The 23,469-nt window shown below is 35.4% G+C and overlaps 1 protein-coding gene across 2 annotated transcripts in view; it reads right to left on the reverse strand.

Annotated features, from left to right (window-relative positions):
* LOC129747752 (uncharacterized) overlaps positions 1-22,333 on the reverse strand; it is a 60,361-nt gene extending 38,028 nt beyond the window's left edge. Inside the window, exons 1-2 of one of the 2 annotated variants that reach the window (XM_055742101.1) lie at positions 21,753-22,333; positions 4,565-4,831 (exon numbers count right to left, since the gene is read on the reverse strand). In XM_055742101.1, the coding sequence (XP_055598076.1) occupies positions 4,565-4,625 (61 nt within the window). In that variant the 5' untranslated portion in view covers positions 4,626-4,831; positions 21,753-22,333. The other variant, XM_055742102.1, reaches the window with a different exon arrangement.
* Between the last annotated feature and the right edge of the window lie 1,136 nt (positions 22,334-23,469).

Here is a 23,469-nt window from a genome sequence, read left to right on the forward strand (position 1 = left end):
TGGCGCTAGTAGTCGTGCACATCGGAAACGCAATAGGGCATGGTGGGAAGAACGGAAAGACAAATACAAAGCCGGTAGCTTGCTTATGGGGTCAAAGATCTTGCTCTGAAACGGCCTCACTTTGCATGGATATCTTGAGCTGACCACGGCCTTGCTTTAGTTCAACTGATAAAGCAATGGAACTACCAGGTAATAGCCATTTTGAACCCCATACCAGGCAACACATTAAAATGGCAAATATTTCTCCCATCATGTCCCTACGGGACCCCGAATTCCTAGTTAGGAAAACATAACCTGCGGTGCTGTGCTCAACGATCCGGCCCAACCGACGAGCGGTGCCGTTTATCCCAATTCCCGCCTGGCAAGCGCCTTACGACCGGGCATTATCCACGCGTGAGTTTTTTATACTGACGAATTCCTACAACGTCGATAGACTCACCTTCGTGCTTGGTTCAGCACCCAAGGTGGGACCAGGTACGCGGGGTGCAACGTTGCCGCCTAATCCAGAGCCAAGTCCAGTTATTGTTATCCTGCCGGGGCACGGCCTTCGGTGTTCTGGAGGCCAGATAAGAACGCCACCGGTCGGAAGTAGATCACAACCCACGAGACATCCGGATTTGACCCTAGCCTCGTGGACCAACGTACCATCTACGGATCAAGCCTGGTTCACGCCGTATATGCCACTGGTCATCTCGCATAACCCCAAGGTAGGACTATCAACAACTCTTGAGGGAGGGAAGAAAAGTGTTCCACAAGCCGTGTTCGGGAAATAATAAAGTGGGAATTCAACTGAGCGCATTGAGGTGTTTCCTTGACTCCGAATTTCGAGGGTTGCCAACCCTGAGGCTTGAGAGGGGGGTTCTTGTTCGACTGAGCCGTTTGGGAGAACCGATGGTTAAAAATGATATTACGCTTCACACCAATTTTCTCCACCTTCGTCCTTGTCTTCAATCCGATTCCCTGTTGGATTTAGAACTAAAATCCTTTTGTTCTTAGACGGTCTTGTTGTCTGGGTGAAGCAACATTTGTTGACTCGTTTGATACTGCTCCGGGTAGGGGAAAAGTTCATATAACGCCCCATGTGGCTAATACGCGCCACCCTTGTTTTGAAGAATCTGAAACATTTTAAGCCTGCAAAATATTACCAATTTGTTCTAAATGCTGTGATTGGTTATGGCAACAATGAATTTTTCCTTAAAATGCTCCTGTGTCGTGATAATTTCACAATTTAGGTTTTTCTTTATTTCGATCTAAATTTTCAAACACTTTCAATAAGGTGTCACCAAGCAGAGAAAAACGAATAAGACAATATTTTCTGACACATCGATAGAGGAGAATCTAAACTATGATTTAATGCTAAAAAATTATACCGAACTCGCTATGGTGTGTTTTTTATGGGTATGTTCTATCACGGCCCATGCGCTCGTTATAACGCGCCAATCGTAGTAGGCTGAAAATAGCATCAATTTTTCAAAAAGGCCAATTTTCATTGAAAATGAACAAAAAGTCTAAAACCTTATTTTGAGCCTTAATTCAGCCCAAAAAATCTACTTTTTTTTTAATTTTTGTTAAGTCCATTTTGATTTTATTTTCATTCAAAGTGTCTGTAAGAATTGGTGTGTTTTCGGTCTTCAGCTGCTTTCGGTTGTGTTCGGCTGCTAGGCGCGTATTGAATACACGGCGGCGCGTATTTGCAACACAGTTTTGTTCTGTGGCTTTGAATAAGGTTTTTAAAAATCAAGTTTTTGAAGCAGCTATAGCAATTTGAGTAATAAAAAATCATAGGCATTTGTAGAAAACAATTTTCTTCAACGATTGCACTCATTTTTAACACATTTTGTACGTGGAATACATAGAAAATCAGCGATTCGCTTAGGTGGCGCATAATAGGGCATGTTCCCCTACCGCCGTTACGAACAATTCCAAATTTCGACAAACGCTTTAATAGTGTTTCCGAAAGCATTCTGCGAATAAAATTTTACTTAAATTTCCAAAACTGATCTGATTTTTCATCCAGTTTTTTTTGTTTGTTTCTCTCAGCCCATCTTGATGAATAATAAACCTGTTCAAAGAAGTCTGGTCGAAACAAGTAGAAATGGATTGACAGATGATCACCTGACCTGTCTCTTTCCAATCAACTTTGACAGATTTCTACCAGATCGAAAAGAATCCTCCTGCCGAGCTTGATCGGTTTTGACTAGTTTCAACTTTCCTCGTTGTACAACGACCAGTCTAGTTTTGACCAAAACATTGATCCAGTGAACAACTATTAGTTGACAGAAACCAGTTGAAACCGATTTTCACCTACGATTGAACGAAGCTAACATTTTTGGTTAGCACGGATGCCAGAGTTACCTATTTTTGGCTTCTAACGTTTGGAGTTATCAGTTACCAGTTTTTTTTTCTCTGGGATAAACTTTGTTGAAAAACATAGCATAATTTGTAAAAAAAGAATTACCTAAAGTCTAGTCCGCACTAGATAATGGTTGCCAAATTTTGGTTGCTGTAACAAGGTTTTAACTCATCTAAACTATAAATCTTACATCCTGCATAATATATAATGCTATAGCATTTCATAAAGTTTGTAATTATTCTATTCATAACACGATTTTCAAGAAAAAAAAGATCGGCAACGCTTAATATTAAGAAGCCAAAAATTGGAAACTCTGGCATCCGTGTAAAAGTGTAAAAGGTAACGAAATAAATTTGCTGGAATTGAAAAATCGGAGATTTGTTAAAGAAAAGTTTTGTGAAAGTGGTGAATTCTATATCAGATGCTTCCGAAAACACTCCTGAAGCGAATGGCTAAGCAAATCTTTCTCAATAGCGACAATACTTGGTAGTGTCTCATCCGACAGCTGTATCTAAACAACCAAAAAATGCTGCACCCAGGCAACAACAACCAGCTCCCTCGGAACAGTCGGATTCTTACTTTAAATCCAACGGGGAATCGGATTCGGTCCAAGACGAGAACGACGATGAAGAAGAGCGACCTGGAATCGGGGAAATCATCCTGGCATGACGAACGGCTTACGATTTGTTGCAAGTAACTACCGGAACTACAGGAAGCCATCCAGTTAGCTCCGGAAAATTTATCTCGGATATGTGTCCTCTGAGCAAAATGACATCAATTGTGAGTATATTTAATACTTACTGCGATTTATTTTTAAATCTTTGAAAGAAGTAAAAAAACCGTGACCGGCATTAATTTTGCGCATTATTGTCAAATTTTGCTATTAATGATAAATTTGTGATGCCTTATATTAGCATCCTTGTTCTCTCCAAGCTCTCGAAAAACGAGGTGTAGTTGGGGTCTCAGTTTTAGCAAAATTTGGTATCACTTTGCTAACCAAATATGAAAATTTGTGCTCTCATTTTTGCTGTGTACCACCTTATGTCAAGCAAAATGAGAGCAAATTCGGCTCTCAGGGCGTGATAGCAAAATTTACTATAATTTTGCCATTAATGTCTGCTCGGGGACAAATGTGTGAAGACCATTTTCAGAAAACGGTTCTGAAAACTTGGATGGAAGGTACACCGTGTCTTTGCCCAAAAACCCACAATCTTTTCCAAGTCACCCAAGTCTTTTGATTCTACATCCTATTCCCAGAGCTTTTTTATCCATTTTTTATAGTGAGTTTTTCTGGAGTATCTTGAATTTTCTGAATCTATTTTACGACTTTTTCTTTTTTCAAGAAATAGAAATTTTTTATTGAATTACTTTGTTGATTTTATTCATAACTTTACAAGGATCAGGATCTGAATAAGAATCAGGATACTACTAAGATGCTTGATAAACCGCTAGGTATCGTAAGATGTCATTTAATAAGGATGTCTTTTGAAGAAACAAATTTTGTGATGCGAATTTGTGCGAGATTTTCAATTTGTACTCCTGTAGCCGTTTCACGTAGACGACGTAGTTCTACGTCTGGTTTCAAAAATTCAAAAATATCGAACTCTTTCGTGTGAATCTTATTCAAGATGATCATATCCCTACAGACAGTATTATACGTGCTGCTCACCGAGAGCTTTATAAAAAGAAACGATAGCCATAACTAACGGTGTTATTTTTAGCGGCGCGGAACGTGTTTGGTTCGTGTTGCCTTTTTAAATTTACCCATGAAAGAACAATCTACTTAGAGAAAGCAAGGATATATGATAGGTAGAATGAGAAAAACCGAACACCACCCCCACATAAGGATAGAAAGTCCATCGCCCGGCTCACAAATGTCCATTAAAAACGGGCATCTTTGGGTCGGTTCATATTCCACACGTTTCGAATAACCACGCGCCATATATGAAATGCGCGATTGCTCACCACAGCATATTTGAAGGTGCAATTCGGCGGATGGAATTTCCTTCCATTTTCCGATGATGATGATATTGGCCAGGCGAGCAAGCTACGGTTTATTCCGGCCCCGCACCATCACCATCATCATCATCATCAACAACAACGGACCTGGTCCAAGGTAAAATGGAATTATGCTAGTGGTTCGGAACAACAGGGTAAGAACATAAAAAAAAATTGTAAAGGAAACAAAAATGCTAAAAAGTTTACACATACCTGGCCCGGCTGTGAAGGTGATCAGAATGATTAGCATAAAAATCGCATAAAATTTATTCATTTTATCCGATTTTCTGTCTCTTTTTCTCTGGGCACTGGGCTCTGGTAGGACTCCTAAATACGCGCTTCGTGGTTCCGGTTTTTGGCCTCTGGTTGGGGCTTGCTGACAGGACCAGTGTCTAGTTGTTGTCGTTGTTGTAGAGGGAAAATCCGGGGATCGGCCACTGGCTGGTTTACCCACTGGAGAAATCCATTAATGGCGGCACACTGGAAAACACACAGACACATTCACTAACACATTCATATTCGATTCGCCAAACCCGTTCTCAGGCTCATGTAAGTTCAGCAGCTGGTTCAGCCTGAGTTGGTTTTGTTTCAGAATCAACTCTACTTAGTTAGGTATCCAATCTTATGCGGTTTCTTCTTGTGTGGTAGAAAGAAAAGCTGAATCGGGTAATGAGAAGGTCTGCCGGGGTCAGAGATGGTGGAAATGTATTGAAATGGTAATTTGTTTGGCACCACATATAGTATAAAGGTTCTAGTCCCTCATAAAGTCGGTTCCGTTTTCAGGTCTTCTTACGGTAGTTGGTTGTAATCTTGTGCTTCTTTTTTGTTGCATGGTAAGCAAGCTCGTATCCTGCCTCTTGTTCCTATCCAATCTTCGGTGCTCGTAAATGAAGGCTCGAGTTTTTACTGTTAATTGAATTTATGAATGGTGGTCTTAATCACGTTTGCGGAATAATCCTTATGTAAAACGACGTAAGCATAAAAGTGGTGGAATATTTTTTCAATTAACTTCACTTTCCATCTTTTGATAATCTAGTACAAAGTTATGTACTTTAATCTACATAAGTTTAGAACAAATGAGATAAACACCTACTCAAACTTCATCCGTCCCAGAAATTTTTACTCGAAAGTATTCCTGGAGTGTAAATTTGACACTCCTGACTTAAACCGCTATATCTTTTCACGGTGGCCAGCTAACCGAAAAAAACCGGGAAAACCGGAAATATACTAGGAATAGAAATGGCCCTGAGAAAACTGGGTTTTTCCCAGTGGAATTTCGAATTCTGAATCAAAACCTATTGGATCCTTAATTTCTTTTATTTTATGTTGGTGAAATTTTTTTTCAGGATTTAATCTAAAGTCGTTTATTTCAGGATGGGAAACCGTTCTGGAATGGCGAGAAAAATTAGAATTTTAATTTAATGGTGAAAATTCTTAAAAATCGGGATCAACTCATACATTTCAGGGCTCTTAGCTGTCCCAGTTCTTGTTCAAAAATATTTCAAATGTATGTATTTTAAAATAAACAAAACGTCGTACAAAATATCTCGACCAAGAGCCGTATGAATAAACCGGCTCATGGGAGGGGTTTTGGTGCAGAATTTATCCTATAACATTTTTGCATGAACAATGCATACAACTTTCGAAAATTCGTCCCAGAAGTTTCCATTTTTTTTCAATAAATAAGGGATTTGAAGATTTCATTTTAAAGAAAAACTTTTTGTATAGACTTAAATTAGAAAGAAGCAAGCTAATTCTTTTAAACCACAAGCATGACCACTTGAAGTATTGTTAGAAAATTTATCCAATATTAAGAAAATTAGAAAATTTAGAAAAGTAAGAGATTAAGTTTGCGGTTATAATCAGCTTTATTTTCTAATCTTGTAAACTCGATAAAAATTAAAGATTTTAGTTTGAAACTTTGTTTAAAAAGAATCTGCAATATAAATAATGTTAAACACAAAACCAGTACCAGTTTGACCACACAAAGATTATCATTAAAAATGTATTCAATATTTCATTATTAGAATCCTGTTTAATTTAATAAAAAATAAAATCAAGGTTTCTTTTAAAAAATTAATACCTTTTTTAATTTTATTTGATTTGTTTTCTATACTGAAAATAAAATTTAAATGTTGAATCTAGAATCCAAATTATGAAACTGCGATCGCTTGTCATTTGAATCGTTAATGAAATTCTCATATTTATATCTTGATCTTGATTATAAAACTAAACTTCGAACAGAATCGGAATTTTTAATTTTGATTCCGAATCTGTGTGTTGCCTTTTGAACCTGAGTTCAAAATCTGAATTCCGAATTTGAAATCGATTTTTGAATCTAAGTTCCAGATAGTAGTTTTTACTTATTGTGAGCCAAAAAGTGTAATTTAGAGCACAGTTTTGGATTTTCCAATTCTGGATCACCATTACGAATCATTTTTTAGTTCCAATTCTGCATAAGAATTAAATGTGATAATTTCAAATCTTCAAAATGGTTTATAGTTTTAGATATATATTTGCATATTCCAAAATTAAAAAAAAATAATTCCGAAATGATGAGTATCGATTAAAGAAGTTAGAAATGCAAAACCGAGATTCAAATCAGGATTTTTCCCCAATGATTATCCAAACTGAAGTTCATTAACAATAAACTGGATACAGAATCCGAATTCTTATCACAGACATCGAATTTTAATGTTTATAAGCAAATTTGAAACCACTCAATCCGAAATTATTCTAACCAATAATCTTTCAAGATATTTTTCTGCAAGTATCCAGGCCGTGCGAGTCCGGTACATTTTCTCCAATATCTGCTAATATCAGAATTATTTAATAAAAACCATGAAGAAAAGCACTTGACTTTTGTTTTACAAATGCATCAGTCAAAAATAATTCACATTATTTTCGATCGAATTTACTCAAAAAATTTCGAAGCAAATATATAATTTTAATGACATAGTTCAAATTTTTCTTCGGTTTTGCAAATAAAGTGCAACAATTCGAAAAAAAAAAATTGGGAGATTTGCAAGCGTAGTCTTATTTTATTAAAATTAAATATTCGGAAACAAATTCCTATCAACAAGTTATTTTTTTTTTTAATGTAGTAGAATTATCGATCTTGGATGAGATTTTGCGCTTTTAATAGTTACTACATTCTTTATAAGTTAAAAATGTTGAAAATTGCAGATCTTAAGTGATTCAATTGAGGAATCACTTTTGAAAGTCCGTCAAATAGCCAAATTCAAAACCCTACATTGAACACTCAAGTTCATAAACCGGATTCTAATTTTAAAGATTTCCAACAATAAACCACAAATATTTCATTTTTCAGGTTAGGAATTGAAACAAAATTTTTAAAGGGCTTAGTACGAATAAGATTCGGTAGAATTTGTTCCTAAAATTGCAGAGGAAAAAATTAAATACCAAGTGTGGCAATTAACATCAAACTTGATATGTGACTCCGGAGCTGCATCAGAAATTAATATTAAAATTCGATTTATGAATCCAAACTTAAATTTCAGTTCTAATGTATTCATCGGTTACTCAATCCGAAATTCTTCAAATATATTGAACATTTTAGAATTCAGAGGCCAGAGTTCAATAGATTAATTCAATATGAGAGAAATAAAAATTTTAAAATTGAATCCTCAACTTGAAATTTTGAAAATATAACATGGCATCACCCGTTAACTATATTCAATTTTAGATTATCGTAAAATGATCATTCTTCAAAACCATCGTCGTTTATGGGGGTGGATTCTCAACTTTTTTAAAGAATGCACAAATTTTAGAATGATATTTTATCAGAGAAAGAAATATTGAGATTTCTTTTTGTTTGAACACAAAATCTTATCTTATAAAATCTGATAAATGCTGTCGAATTATAGGTACCAGAAATTCCAATTCTCTCATTTATTACTCCGATCTCAAATTTTATGCAAGTAGCTTAGAATCTGAGTTCCAATTTTGATTTGATCAGACAAAGACTTTTAAGTTTTGATATGTTTCAGAAGCCTAAAAAAATGACTGTATATTGATATGACCTTATCAAACTCGAAACGTCAGGTCTCTTATATAAATATGTATTTTCTTATTCAGCACTTTCTTGAAATGTTTTTGATCACTGAGTATGTACCAAAGTAATATAATATTGGTTATAATAAAAATACTTTTTCAGACAGGGTGTGTAGAGTTTCAATTTTTACGACTTTAAACTTATCGGGTTCTTAAAAATTTCCATTCTGGTTAAAAAAAGTGTGTGGTAGCGAAATAAGTCCAAATTACACACAGACTCTAAAACGAATTATTTTAAATGACTATGGTGCTAAAGTTTCAGCTTAGAGCCTACACTCAATATCATTTACATTTAATTAAAGGGTGATACGGTCAAAATTTGGTCAAGGGAAAATGCGTGTAGCTCTGTGAAATCGTTTATTTAAAAAATCAAATTAAATTTCTTATTCAAGTTTAATTAGTATAAAATTCAGGAAAAATATTCAGTTAGGCTTCCTCTTTTCCAAATCCGAATTGCCGGGCCTTACGCTTAACCCCTGCCATCAGATTTTGTACAGCCACCTTGTCCACCTTCTTCGCCGCAGAAAGTCAGTTTGCCTTGAACTGTTGCTCGTCCTTAGTAGTTTTTTTGGTCTTCTTTAGGTTCCGCTTGACAATGGCCCAGTATTTCTCAATTGGGCGGATCTTTGGCGTGTTGGGAGGGTTCTTGTTCTTGGGAACCACCTGCACGTTGTTGGCGGCGTACCACTCCATGGCCTTTTTACCGTAATGGCAAGATGCCAAATCCGGCCAAAACAGTACGAAACAACCGTGTTTCTTCAGGAAAGGCAGCAGACGTTTATTCAAACACTATTTCACGTAAATTTCTTGGTTGAAAGTCCCGGAAGCTATGAAAATGCTTCTTTTTAAGCCACAGGTACAGATGGCTTGCCAAACCAGATATTTCTTCGCGAACTTTGACAGTTTCATGTGCTTGAAAATATCTGCTACCTTTCCCCTTCTTTTTTCCGTATAAAACTCCTGTCTCGGAAGCTGCTTGTAGTCGGCTTTGACGTAGGTTTCGTCGTCCATTACCACGCAGTCAAACTTCGTCAGCATCGTCGTGTACAGCATCCAGGATCGCGCTTTGGCCGTCGTATTTTGTTTATCATCGTGATTTGGAGTCACTATCTTCTTCTAAGTCGATTGTCCGGCTCGATTTTTGTCACGATGCACGGTTGTAGACGATACACCCAGCTTATTTGCGGCAACTCGGAGAGTTAGGGCTAGGGTTTCGCTTGAAACTACCGGCAACTCTCTTCGTCGTCTCAGCGGCTTCCGGTTTTCGATTTCCCCCCGATCCAGACTTCCTGGCTGTCGAAAAACGTTTCCCAAACACTTTAATTACATCTGTAACGGTTGATTTGGGTACTTTTAGCGATTTTGCCAGCTTTGCGTGCGAATAGCTCGAATTTTCGCGATGCGTGAGCAAAATTTAGATAGGGGAGGAGCGGGCTATATGCGCCTATTAAGCAGAACACTGATTTAATCAAATACCACATCGAATATGTGTACAAAAACTAGATACACTTGTGCAGGCATCTGTTTTCTATACAATGGAGAAATTTTTATGTTAAAATTTTCTTCTGTTTCCGAGAAAACGATTTTATTGTAAGTGTTGTCTAAAATGCCGAACCTCAAACCGTGCGGGCTAAATGCGCCTATTTATGTTTTGAACAAAATTTCTGTTTTTTGGGAAATATTTCCGTATAATTCCATTGAAACTGCTAGAAAGTAATAATTTCCGTGCGACAAAGTTGAGGTTTTAAAAAAATCTATGTATATTATAATTTTATGGAAGAAAACAAAAGTTAGGGTTGCCATACTATGGAGGCAGTTCTTCCATGAGAAAAACTTTACCAAATCTGTTTTTAGATCTTCAACTCTCTCTAAAGATGTTATTCAGAGCTTAGATTTGAAGGTTCAATGATAAAAATCATTTATTTATTCTATTTAACCTGTTATTTAAGGATGGAGGCATTTTACAAACATGATGGGGGCATACAAAAACACTCTATTATTTCACTATATAATCATTATTAAACCTCCACAAAAGCTGAAATATGTTAAATTCTTAAGTTCATTTGAGTGAGAAACAAAAACCATCCTAGTTTTTGTTTTAAGCTTCTTAGGGTATAATTTTTAAAAGTCGAAATATTACATCAAAATTTATCAAAACCTTGTATGATTTTTTAAATTTTTTTGAGTTTGTGAATTCATAAAATTCTTTCTTGCCTTATGTTCTAAGCGTATCACCCTCAAAATGCAGTGGTCAGGTAAGCTGTCTAGTCAGCCATTTCATCAAACAGCCGTAGGGTCATTTAACCCGATAGGCCCATTTAGGAAACCTTTCCCCTACGCTGCTCGTCTTCCTTGGACGACGTTTTGACAACTGAAGAGTGTATTCCAAAATCAAAATAAGAGCAACATTCTACACACACACACACCTTCAAAATGAGGGATGTTCAGGTTTTTTAAATGCAAAATTGAAAGAAATACGTCAACTTGATATTGACCAAATTTCGACCGTATCACCCTTTATTCAATTAAGTTTGCTTTTTCCACCGAGGTTTAAATTCTTATTTTCGATGTTTTGATTATTAATAATTGAATATATTTGCAGACGCAAAGTGATCCGAATTCAAAAGTTTCATTACATTTCTGGGGCGTTAGGAAATCAGTAACGTTAAATCAAGTGTAAACATTAACGAAATAATTCTACATCCTCCATCGCAATCAATGACACAGCATTCCTTCTAAGGATTAAACAGAACGGAAAGCTCTAAAAAAAAAGAGAAAAACCCAGCATCGAATCCCAATTTTCCGGCTCGTATGCGGGCGGATCAATCCCCGATCCGTCCTCCGTTGTGTGTACTTTTCCCATTTTCCGTAAGTGAAACAACAGACCCGGCAGCACGTTCTTCGGGGGGTACTTTTATTTGCTTTGCTTCTACGACCCATGCAACAATGTCCTGATCCATTCTAAGAGGCAGACTTACTCGCCGATAAAAATTAAGAGTTTCTTTTGGGTTCGGGAAAAAAGGGCATCCCAAAAATGGTGGCAGCTGAAAGATTTCCAGACTAGCAGCTGTTGAGTCTTTCATAGTTTCTTTTTGAAGCGGTTGGAGTTTTCATTTGTTTTGTTGAATTTTGGTTTTAGGAGATTTATTTTTCCAGATGGAGAATGTAGAACAAAACATTAAGATCTTCGGGTGTACGAATTTTTGACAGAACAACAAACGTCAAAGAAATCACGAACATTTGAACTGAGGAAAAAAATTTAGTCGAAACAGGTTGAAAGTAAATTTCTTTCGGGGGTAATGTAATGAGCAAGAATTTCGTTCATTGGAGGAATAGAGTTCAATAAGCGTTGCCTTGCAAGAACGTCAAAATTTTCGATCCGTAAAATAAATGTTTTTTTTTTTCAAAAGTTAGAAAAAAATTTAACTGATAAATGATTATAAAGGGTGATACGGTCAAAATTTGGTCAATATCAACTTGACGTATTTCTTTCAAATTTGCATTTAAAAAACCTGAACACCCCTCATTTTGAAGATGTGTGTGTGTTTAGAATGTTGCTCCTATTTTGATTTTGGAATTCACTCTACAGTTGTCAAAATGCCGTCCAAGGAAGAAGAGCAGCGTATCAAAATTTTGCTCGCGCTTCGCAAAAATCCGAGCTACTCGCACGCAAAGCTGGAAAAATCGTTAAAAGTTGCCAAATCAACCGTTGCAAATGTAATTAAAGTGTTTGGGGAACGTTTGTCGACAGCCAGGAAGTCTGGATCGAGGGGAAATCGAAAACCGGATGCCGCTGAGACGACAAAGAGAGTTGCCGGTAGTTTCAAGCGAAACCCTAACCTCTCTCTCCGAGATGCCGCAAATGGCTGTACACGACGATGCTGACGAAGTTTGACGGCGTGGTAATGGACGACGAAACCTACGTCAAAGCCGACTACAAGCAGCTTCCGGGACAGGAGTTTTATACGGCAAAAGGAAGGGGAAAGGTTGAAGATATTTTCAAGCACATGAAACTGTCAAAGTTCGCGAAGAAATATCTGGTTTGACAAGCCATCTGTACCTGTGGCTTGAAAAGCAGCATTTTCATAGCTTCCGGGATTTTCAACCAAGAAATTTACGTGAAAGAGTGTTTGAATAAACGTCTGCTGCCTTTCCTGAAGAAACACGGTTGTTCCGTACTGTTTTGGCCAGATTTAGCATCCCAAGTAACAATTTTAGCTTTATTATGGTCAGCAAAATTTCGTTTGGACTATAGCATTATTCTTCATAAAAAGCTAAAGCGCATTCTATAACATCGCCTGGACTCTAATAAAGCCAAAATCAGGCTATTTCATAATGCTAGTTGGCTTAATCTGTGTTACTTGGGATCTTACCATCACGGTAAAAAGGCCATGGAGTGGTACGCCGCCACCAACGTGCAGGTGGTTCCCAAGGACAAGAACCCTCCCAACACGCCTGAGCTCCGCCCAATTGAGAAATACTGGGCTATTGTCAAGCGGAACCTGAAAAAGACCTAGAAAACTGCTAAGGACGAGCAGCTGTTCAAGGCAAACTGGCTTTCTGTGGCGAAGAAGGTGGACAAGGTGGCTGTACAAAATCTGATGGCAGGGGTTAAGCGTAAGGCCCGGCAATTCGGATTTGGAAAAGCGGAAGCCTAACTGAATATTTTTCCTGAATTTTATACTAATTAAGCTTGAAAAAGAAATTTAATTTGATTTTTTAAATAAACGATTTCACCGATTTACACGCGTTTTCCCCAAAATGGCTTCAGAAGTTAAGGTTGCAATAGTACTCAGTATTAAAACATCATCAGCTCTGCCCCAGCCAACGAAAGACGAACGGATCCGAAACAGTGAAGAATTTATCCCCTCGATGACAACTTATGAGGTGAGACCTTTTTCAGTTTTAGATTTTATATTATAGTGTTGCCAAAAAAAAGAAAAGTTGCCATAGGAGCTTATTTTATTTTGCTTATCTTCAGTGTTGCCGAATAAAACTTTTATTTTATTTTATTTATATGAAATTTGATTTTTCTATAAGATTTTCGATCGACTGGTAATTGGATGTAATATTTTTTATGTACGGCACTTCAGTCTATTATTTTTAGATGATATTATATTTACTCCAACGTTTCAAGACTGATAATTATAACAAATAACAGTATAACAAATTCAAAATCAAAAATCATTATTCAACCATAATTTTACCTTCCATAGAAACAACAAAAATAGTGAACAATCCAGACATTAAACTTAACAAAAGTGACAGAAAAGATGACAATATTGTAAGTAGGACAAAGATTATGCTAAGATCAATGTAGTGTTTTTAAATTTAAGTATTCACAACTTTTGTAGTTTCCCTGAAGATGAGACTAATCAGTCTTGAAACGTTGGAGTAAATATAATATTATCTAAAAATAATTTGATTTTTCTTTTGCATATCTTTAATCTCATCCTGTTCCAGTATCTTTTGCGGTATTTATCACACGGTTGGCCTGGCCCTAGTTATCTCTGCAATGCATATTTAACACTAGAAAGACCGGCAAATTGAATATCCTACCTATTCGAACCGTGACCAGTCAAAATGACTGATAAAGGGGAAATTTGTTATAAAATATTTTTTTAAACTTTTTTTTCTTTCGATATTATTTTGTTACTAATTCGATAATATTTTTGTTATAAAATATTTTTTCACCATGGGAGCACGGAATCATCTTATTTTGGCATAGTTGACGATTGTGTGTGTGTATGTCATAAAATGAATATTTCAAATAATTATCAAAAAATTAATATACATTATCAATCTTATAAGAAAATCATGTTTAATGGTCATGGGTATTGATCATGGGTGCACGGTTTTACTTCAATATTGTCTTAGTAAATATTTTCTAGCACCCATCGCTATGAAGTTTGGCAACAAGTTGCTTAAAGATTATTCCTGATATTGTAGGTTTTAAAATACCTATCTGATGTATTTGATTTGTAAGCAAACAGATTTAGGGCTGAACAAGACGCCCTGATTACAATCATTGAACACAAAAAATTTAAACAAAACTTTCCTTCGGCTGTTTAAAACATTTTTTGAGTATATTTTTTGATAATTTTCGCGTATGTCAAATAGCATTTAAACTGATTTAAATATTCTCGTTTCCTCCAACGTCTGACTCAAACATATTTTGTATTCTGAAGCAAGTTGAGAACTATTTCACACCCACCCACATTCACCCATGTTGAAATTTCATTTAAATTATTCAGTTTCATATCTTATGTCTTACAATATGAATAAATGAGTACACAATTCATAATATTTTTACTCATACTTGTTTAGCATAAAAGATGTCTCTCGCGTGAGCTTTCATTTCGTGGTATGAAACAAAATGAAAACAAACAGTTTATTTACAAAAAATACAAAAACTGACATAATTCAGTCGAAACTTTTTTTAAATTAGAATAATTGTAGTCTGGACAACATATTCTTTGTGTAAAAAATAAATTTTAAAGTTGTTTTGATAACTTATGCAGGAATTTTCTGTGAATTCTTAAGTTGTTTCACACGACGTAATGAAAGCTCACGTGAAATTTATCACCAAAAATTACTCAATTACGCTAATGTAGGCTTGCCAGATACTTTCAGAAAAAAGCGGGACATTTCACGATAAAAAAGCGGGACACAGCCGAAAAAAGCGGGACATTTGAAAATTGATTTTTGCTGCTAATTTTAACTCTTGGAGAAAAATTTCTTGTCATTTGTGCTGAGAATTTCTTCAAATGTTAGAGATTCTCAATCTGTTTTCAAGAACACCCGGAACGATTACCACGACGTTAACAGCAGTGTCCTCTGCAACCAATGCAATCAGTATCAGCAATGCTGCGGGAAGTAACATCAACGCTTCGCAACTGGCCAGTTTATTATTAGCTGACCAAAAGGGCTAGCTACAACAGCCCTCGAATCCTTGATCAAGCCACGGGGATTCTGGTGAGGGTGTGCCTCATGCGACCTTTTTTGGTTGGCTAGCAGAGCACAATTACGAAGAACCTCGGGTCGACTTTGACGAGGGGGTGACACTAATCAAGAAATCCAAAATACCGTGTAGTGCGTACTCGATGAGGTGGTCGGCCAACAGGAAATGCTACTGCGGGATGTCTTGGGGCTCGAAGATCGTACGTGGTGAACCGGGTGGCAATGGTGATGCCGAACCTTCAATTTCGGAACTCATTGAACTTTTACGGGTCCCAAATGTTGCTGAGCAATTGCTGTTGCTCGCAAGGTGGGTGTTGTTGGTCACTAGCCGTTTCTCAAACCCTTTCACACGTTGGTCAACTCCCGGTAAGTGCAAGAAGAGCGATTGTTGGCAACTGACGGATTTGGCTGCAGGCTTGCCCATTCCTGTCTTTAAAATATTCCTGGAAATTATCCCAACATGTATCCTTTTCAAATGAAAAAGAGGTAAGATGTAAAAAGTGTTTTTAGTGTTCAAAATAGCTTAACTCTATTATGGGGTTCAGCGGGGGGTTGGACAAGACATCAAACAATCGGAAGACTGATATACAATGGATTGTGGGTTCAAGCCAGCCGGAGTATCTCGACAAATTTAGAATCATGAGAAGGTTTCTTAAGAACCTTTTCAGAATTCTTTATTTGTTTCGAACAGTTGGAAGGGAGTGAGATGAGTCAAACCTGTCCCAAGCCAGTGGTAACGGACCCCTTGGTTGTGCTGCAATTATTGTTGATGAGTTAAGCATGAACAATATTTGAATATGCGATCGAGACTTCCCGTACCGCCTCGGGTCGAAAGACCTATCAGCCACTGGTGGGTTTTCATACATACATATACATACATACATAAATATAAGCCCTACAAGTCAATGGACACATCCGCGTATAAAAAAAATCTCAAACTTGTCTATAATTTTGATAATTCAAATCACATATATTACATGATTTTGAAAATCAATTTTTTGTTGGAAAAAGTGGTTATTTTGACAACTTTTACTAAATAATTAATTAAAATAAATGGATGAATTTGTTTTGGAATTTTTTTAGTACGTTTTGAAGCTAAAAAACACTGCTTCATTATGCAAAAGAAAATTGTTATATCCAATGTAGTTGTTTTGAAAATCGAACAAAAACAGCCGCAAATGGTTGAATTTACATAAAAAAGGGAACTTTTTAAATTTACGAGAAAATTTTGACATTTTCTGACATAAAAAAAAAGATCTTTAAAAATGATAAGACGTTTCTAAAACACTAAATTTTATAGAAATCGGTTGGAATCCAGCTGAGTTACAACAGCGTGAATGAGTGAATTAACGTCACAAAATTGATTTATTGTATAATTTTATATGGAAAATATGCTCTGAAAGCTGTTTTGACCCTCCAGATGGTCGGATTATCACAAATCGAGCATAATTTAGTTGATTTTTTAATAAATTAAAAAAGATTGAAAAAAATATTAAATTTTTTGTGAATCTTTAAATGAAGATAGTAGTTATTTTAACGTATGATCCCTTAATATGTTGCTATTCAAGTGCCAATCAAAATAAGGAAAAGTTAGATGCAGATACTGAAAATTTATGTTTGTAATAGTCGGAACAACAAAATATCGTATTTGAAAGTGCACATAAAATTTGAAGGCTCTAAAGAATGGTTCGGTATAACTTTATATTTTGTGACGTGAATTCAGTCATCTACCCTGTCCTGTTTAAACTGAGTGAATTCCCGTCACAACTTCAAATAAGCAAAACTTCGTTCGTTGTGGTTGAAAGCTGTAAAAGCTACGTGCATCAAATTGTGGGAAATTGTTTTTTCTACAACTCATTCGAAGACATCGATATTCTATTTCCACAGAAAGAACAGGAAATCAAAGTTGTATGTACTAAAGTCAAAAATGGTCAATTCTAGCGTTAGTTCACGTCACAAAAGTAATCGATCACACAAAAACAACTTACATTTTGTTATGACCAAATTATATTCATTTTGAAGGAAATTTAATTTGCGACCGTTTGCTACAATTTTCTTCATTTTCAAGTAAATTGGTTGACTTCTAGAATGATAACAGTGCAAAGTCTGGACAATGCGATTTCACGTCACGGTGTTTCAAATTTGTTTTAAACATTTGAAAACTCAAGAAAACTTCCATCATTGTATACTAATTAAGATTCCGGCGAAAAATTAGGTTCTTCAATCATTTGAAAGCAACCTACACAATAATTTCTCCATACTGAATAAGAATCTTTCTGTAATGCTAAGATTTATTCAGTAATGACTTGTATGAAATATGAAAAATCCTGCCTATTTTAAGAAAAAAAAGTTTTTGAAACCTTTTCTGTGTTGAACCAATGAATTAAAATTTAGGCAAAAGTTTGATTTTTTCAAGTGTAAGTTAGTCAACTTTGTAAAAGTTTTCCAAGAAAAAAAGCGGGACATTTTGAGGAAAAAGCGGGACAGCGGGACATTCACCAAAAAAGCGGGACATGTCCCGCTTTTGCGGGACGGATGGCAACCCTACGCTAATGGACATGTGTTGAATCTAACATAACTTTTACAAATCTTGACGAAATTTCGCCAAATTTTGACAGAAAGTTGGATTCTAGCTGAGCTACAAAACAGACCAATAAAATTGGGAATGAAGTGCCTGAAGCGCCACACAGCGTTCAATTTGAGAACTTTTTCCACAAATCTTCATGACTTCGCTTCGAAAATCAGTGTTTTTTTTTAGATGGCAAATAAAACCAGAAGCAAGCTTTTTTAATCTTGTTTGAGTTATAGGGTTGTGAATTTTATTTCGCTTATTAAAAGAGCTAGTGGGATGATACACATATTTGTGGAGATTCAAAATTCACGAATAGTCGTATTTTATTCGGATTTTTGAATCGAAGTATTTAAAAGATATTCAACAAACAAAGTGTCAAACCAGTCATTTTGACTGGTGCGGTTTTTCTAGTATAAAACGTTACAAAGATAGAGTTCAAAAGAAAAATGAAAGACGCAAATCTTTCATTTTCCAAGATGCTTACATGTTTGGCTATGTTGGTAAAAGAAGAAGAAAATAGATTTTGTTTCATCTAAGAAAAAAGTAAATCCGAGAGTTAATCTATTATTAAAATACAAATAATTGGAATTACTAGAGAATTTGAATAAGGAATTATTTCCCTCAAAGACTGAAACTTATTTGAAGAAAGGAGAACAATCTTTCTTGTATTCACTTATTTGTTCCATTTTTTTAATCACCTAAAATTCATGTTTTCGGTAAAAATTCACAAAGGCTTATTTTTTTTTTATTACTTACAACTTTTGTTCTACAAATAACTTTAAATTCATTTTTTTTTCTTTAAAAAATTGCACAACTATTAGGGCCGAGGAAAATATTTTTCAGTACTTTGTTTCACATACTTTAACTATGTTTTTTCCATAAATTTTTTAACATATTGGGACAGATTCGAAACATTTTTTTCTATCAGTTTCGTTGAAATTGTTTCACATATAACTGAAATATTTCAACCAATAAAATAGTAAATTTTGAATGTTTTGAAACATTAATCGTAAAAGTAAGTTAATATAATGATAGGCTTTGGATTAATGACGATTTTAGTCGATGATTTTTGGTAGTTTAGAGGGTTAAACTTAAAGGTTTATAAATTTACAGATTTTATCGCATATTGAATTTAAAATGAAAGATGAGCAATGAATTAAACAATAAAGATTTTAAATCAAGAAAAAGAAATACCACAATGCAGGCATATGCGAAGGAATCGTCCAAATTCAAATTTAGCTAAAAATAATAACAATACCACAAATACACAATAAATAAGGATATGGATTTCTAACACCATTTTCTTAACTCATGAGTACCACATAAACTTAAAAAATGATAAATTTGACCAACAAAATAAACCAAAATTTTCAAAACGAATCACAATGAAGCATTAAAATCAATTCTATTTTCGGTAATTTCTAATTAAGAACTAGAAATTTGCTACAAAAGAATTTCTAAGCAGTTATTTTACAAATTTGAAATAATTTTTTTCAAAACATGGATTTTAAAAATACAGAATTCGTAAATTTATATCACATTAGTTAAAAAAATAAACCTGATTAATTGTTAGGAAAATGATGATAAATGTCATTTATAATTCATTTTAATTTAAAATTCTTTTCTTCATTTTCAACTGAAGGATTGGTTTAAAAATTCCGCTATAGTATTTTAAGTTTAAAAAAAAAAATTGAATCGTGATTTGAAATGTGAATTTTCAATCAGACAAAAAAAAACAATTTTTAACTTGGGAGAGTTTATTCAATAGTTGATGGTTGAATTTAATTTGATAACAAGAAGAATATTTTTAAAAGCTTTTCAAGAGTACCGGTGATCGAAGACCTTTTTAATGAAATGACTTTCAGTTGTCAAAATAAAAGGCTTGAAAATTTAATTTTTGTAGTTTAAAATAAAAACTACATGTTCACTGACGAATGAAATGGTGGAAAGTGGGTGATTTCGTGAATGATCAATAAGAATCTGATAAAAAACTAAAAATAGGGAATATCAAGTTTTGTTGTAAATATTGAAAACACAAAGCAAATACCAATTTATTTAACATTGCGCATTAAAATTTAGTTCGAAAGTTGCTACTTTGAATCGTTTTTCGTACTTTTGAAAAAACAATATAAAAAATCATGATCAATTTAACAAACATGATTTTATATAATAAAAATAAATGAAAATTTTCAAACGCAGTATTTTTTAAATATATCTGATCATGTTTATTATACTTCATTCAATTAAGGAATAATATGACGAAAAACAGTAAAATTTAACAGTTTTGAAAAAAAAAATTCAAAGATTTCATAACAAGTATTTTTCACATTATCTACTGCAGAAAGTAAAAAGAATGATATCATTTAACAAATTTGATAAAACCTGGAAAACGATTAGATTAATGCTTTAAAAATATTTAAATTCAATTGGGTTTAAAACTTCTTTTAAAAATCGTTCAAAGGGGGAAAAGTATAAATTTGTAAATGTTTTTTACATATTTTCGAAAGTTATTTCAATAACAACAGCTAATAGAAATATTGCATATTTAGATTCAGAGACCCAAATTAGTCAAAATTACCTTTTAAATTCAGTGTACCTCAAAAAAAAATCTTAATTTTGTGGTCATGTGGAATCTATCGAAACCTTTTTGAAAATTATCTTGAACATTCAGAAGAACAAGAAAAACGATACAAAATTGAGTCTTTAATTGGTTTTTTAAAAACATGTTATATTAGCATAGCATTTGTAATAACATAAACTTTTTTTTAAATCAAATTTTTTTGCAATAACGTAGAGGATATTAGATTTTACATTTTTTTTTGCTTATTCTGTTGACCATCGATGGGGGGGAAATTAGTTTTAATGTTAAAATGGATCGTTTCAAACTCTATTCTTGTTTAGTTACACTTCTTAATATAACCCCATTCTAAAGACGAGGTAGGGTTTCTGTGTGTCAAGATTTGAGTTCCAATACAGAAGGTTGATTGAATTGCATTGAATTGAAAATTAGTTTCAATTTTTGAACGTTTTATAGTGTCGTAAAATCAAATGTTTCAAGTCAAGGGTGATTTAAGCCATATTTTGGACTTGCTTGTTAACAGTTATTTTTAAACACATTTTAAGAACCAGTAATTTCCCGTTACTACGGTGAAAATTTAACTAGCATTTTCATTAATTTGTTTTCTTTTGATAGAATTTTTTGTATTTCCTGTTCAGTTTTATCCAGATTTTCTTCCTTTCTCATTCACGCTTATGTGAAATTTCAGTTCTTTCTTGTTGTTTTATGTTTTTCCTTCGCACTTGTTCCAACGCAATCACTCGAAGTAAACATCAGCTCCAAAGATGGGAAGAACTGTTTAACAGTTTATAAGCAATGTCCATATTCCTTTGTTTTACGTTATTTATATTCATTTTCATCAACAGTTTTGATTCCTAATACTAAACTTTCTATTCTGAGTTCCTGCAATATCAAAAACATGGGGCACCTAAGACAATGAAACCTTGCGATTCCCCCATCGGAACTTGCACATCGCAAAAATCCAACTCTGATTACACTTGGCGTCCAGCACATTTCCACCAAATCTGCCCCCCACCCATCGAACTGAACCGATATCCGAGTGGCTTAAAAGCAAATCCAGTCAGTAGGTAGTTGGTACGTACAGCTTACTTCTTCTATCCCAAAAGAAGAAACGCAAAACAAATAACGAAGAAATTGAGTCCACTTGAGTGGTTTTTCGTCCTTTCGTTGTTCGGAAAAGTTGCCACATCAAGCCTGAAGACTGAGGACTTTCGCACCTTGCTCCGCGCCTCGCTGCTCACTTCCGGTTGCTTTTTTCTCAATCAAACGACTGAGACGGGGACGCCAGGCGTCAAATACACTTTTCCTGGCAACTCCTTCCTAATGGAACACTGAACCGAAATCAACCGTATAAAATGGTTCCCGGACTAACTCGACGTGCCAGATTGTCTTCAGCCAGGAACCGATTATGTAAAGAAATAGGTAGCTGACGACCAAATGCGCGGTGTCAAATCGCGACTCACTTTCACAGGCACCGACTAAAAGGGGGCGGAAAACCGGAACGTGAAATTTGATGAAGACAGAGTATTTAGGGCAGAAGTAGAAACCGGGAACAAGGGGTGGTCAAACCGGTAGGACTAGCACCAGAAATGACCACCGAAAGCAAGCGCCCTCTAGCTCGCTCCCCTTGCTCTGCAGGTGTCGAAAAACAACTTCCGGTTATCAGTTATAGGTGAGATAGATGACTGCGAAAGGATGGTTGGTGTAAAGGCTCCAGGAAAGGTAACATCACGGGTACACCGAGAGACCCGTGTTGTGCGCTTTTCCGCGATCCGAGCTCCGCGACGGACTAAACTAAACTAACCGTCTCCCGGCTGGGCGCCGAGATGAATATTGCCTTCCACCAGCCAGTCAGTCAGACGAACCAAACAGTCAGTCTGCCAGTCCCCAGAACAAACAACCACCAGTCGGAGTGATTTTCTTCTAGAGTTACCACAGTTGATTCTGGCGGCATGCAGAGAACCAACAGAGCTGGGGAATTTCTCCCTACTCCGCTAGCTGGCTGATTGCCTCATTCAATCCAATCAAACTCAACAGCTCCCGCTTGTGCTGCTGAAATTGAACGTTGAGAAGCTCTCGTAAGCAGTAGGTAGTGATTCCAGCCTTGGATCCCACGGAGAACTTATTGGGAGCATTCTCTGAGGAATTGCTCATCTTATTCAATCTTGAAAGCACGTTGCCTGCTAACTCTCAATTTCAAACCACGTTTGGTTGACGGTTACAAAATATTTCTGGAGAGCAGCATTTTTTTTTTCAATTCATTCATTTTTTATTCGTGTAAAATAAGGTACAATCTATTTTAAGTGTTACCGTTGGGGTGGTGTTATATAATTCCAATCTCAATGTTTCTGATACACTTTCATATCTAACAAAAAAACAATAATTGTTACCGTATAACTGCAATTTTTGACAGTGAAGCTTGCTTGAATTCTGATTTCGATATAATGGATTTTCAAGGGTGATACTATCAAAATTTGGTCAAGGGAAAACGAGTGTAAATCGGTGAAATCGTTTATTAAAAAATCAAATTAATTTTCTTTTTCAAGTTTAATTAGTATTAAATTCAGGAAAAATATTCAGTTAGGCTTCCGCTTTTCCAAATCCGAATTGCCGGGCCAGTTTGCCTTGAACTGCTGCCCGTCCTTAGCAGTTTTTTTGGTCTTCTTTAGATTCCGCTTGACAATAGCCCAGTATTTTTTCAATTGGGCGGAGCTCTGACGTGTTGGGAGGGTTCTTGTCCTTGGAAACCATCTGCACGTTGTTGGCGGCGTACCACTCCATGAACTTTTTACCGTAATGGCGAGATGCCAAATCCGGCCAAAACAGTACGGAACAACCGTGTTTCTTCAGGAAAGGCAGCAGACGTTTATTCAAACACTCTTTCACGCAATTTTTTTGGTTGACAGTCCCTGAAGCTATGAAAATGCTGCTTTT

The sequence above is a fragment of the Uranotaenia lowii genome, chromosome 2 (assembly GCF_029784155.1).
Source record: "Uranotaenia lowii strain MFRU-FL chromosome 2, ASM2978415v1, whole genome shotgun sequence".
Classification (NCBI taxonomy): Eukaryota; Metazoa; Arthropoda; class Insecta; order Diptera; family Culicidae; genus Uranotaenia; species Uranotaenia lowii.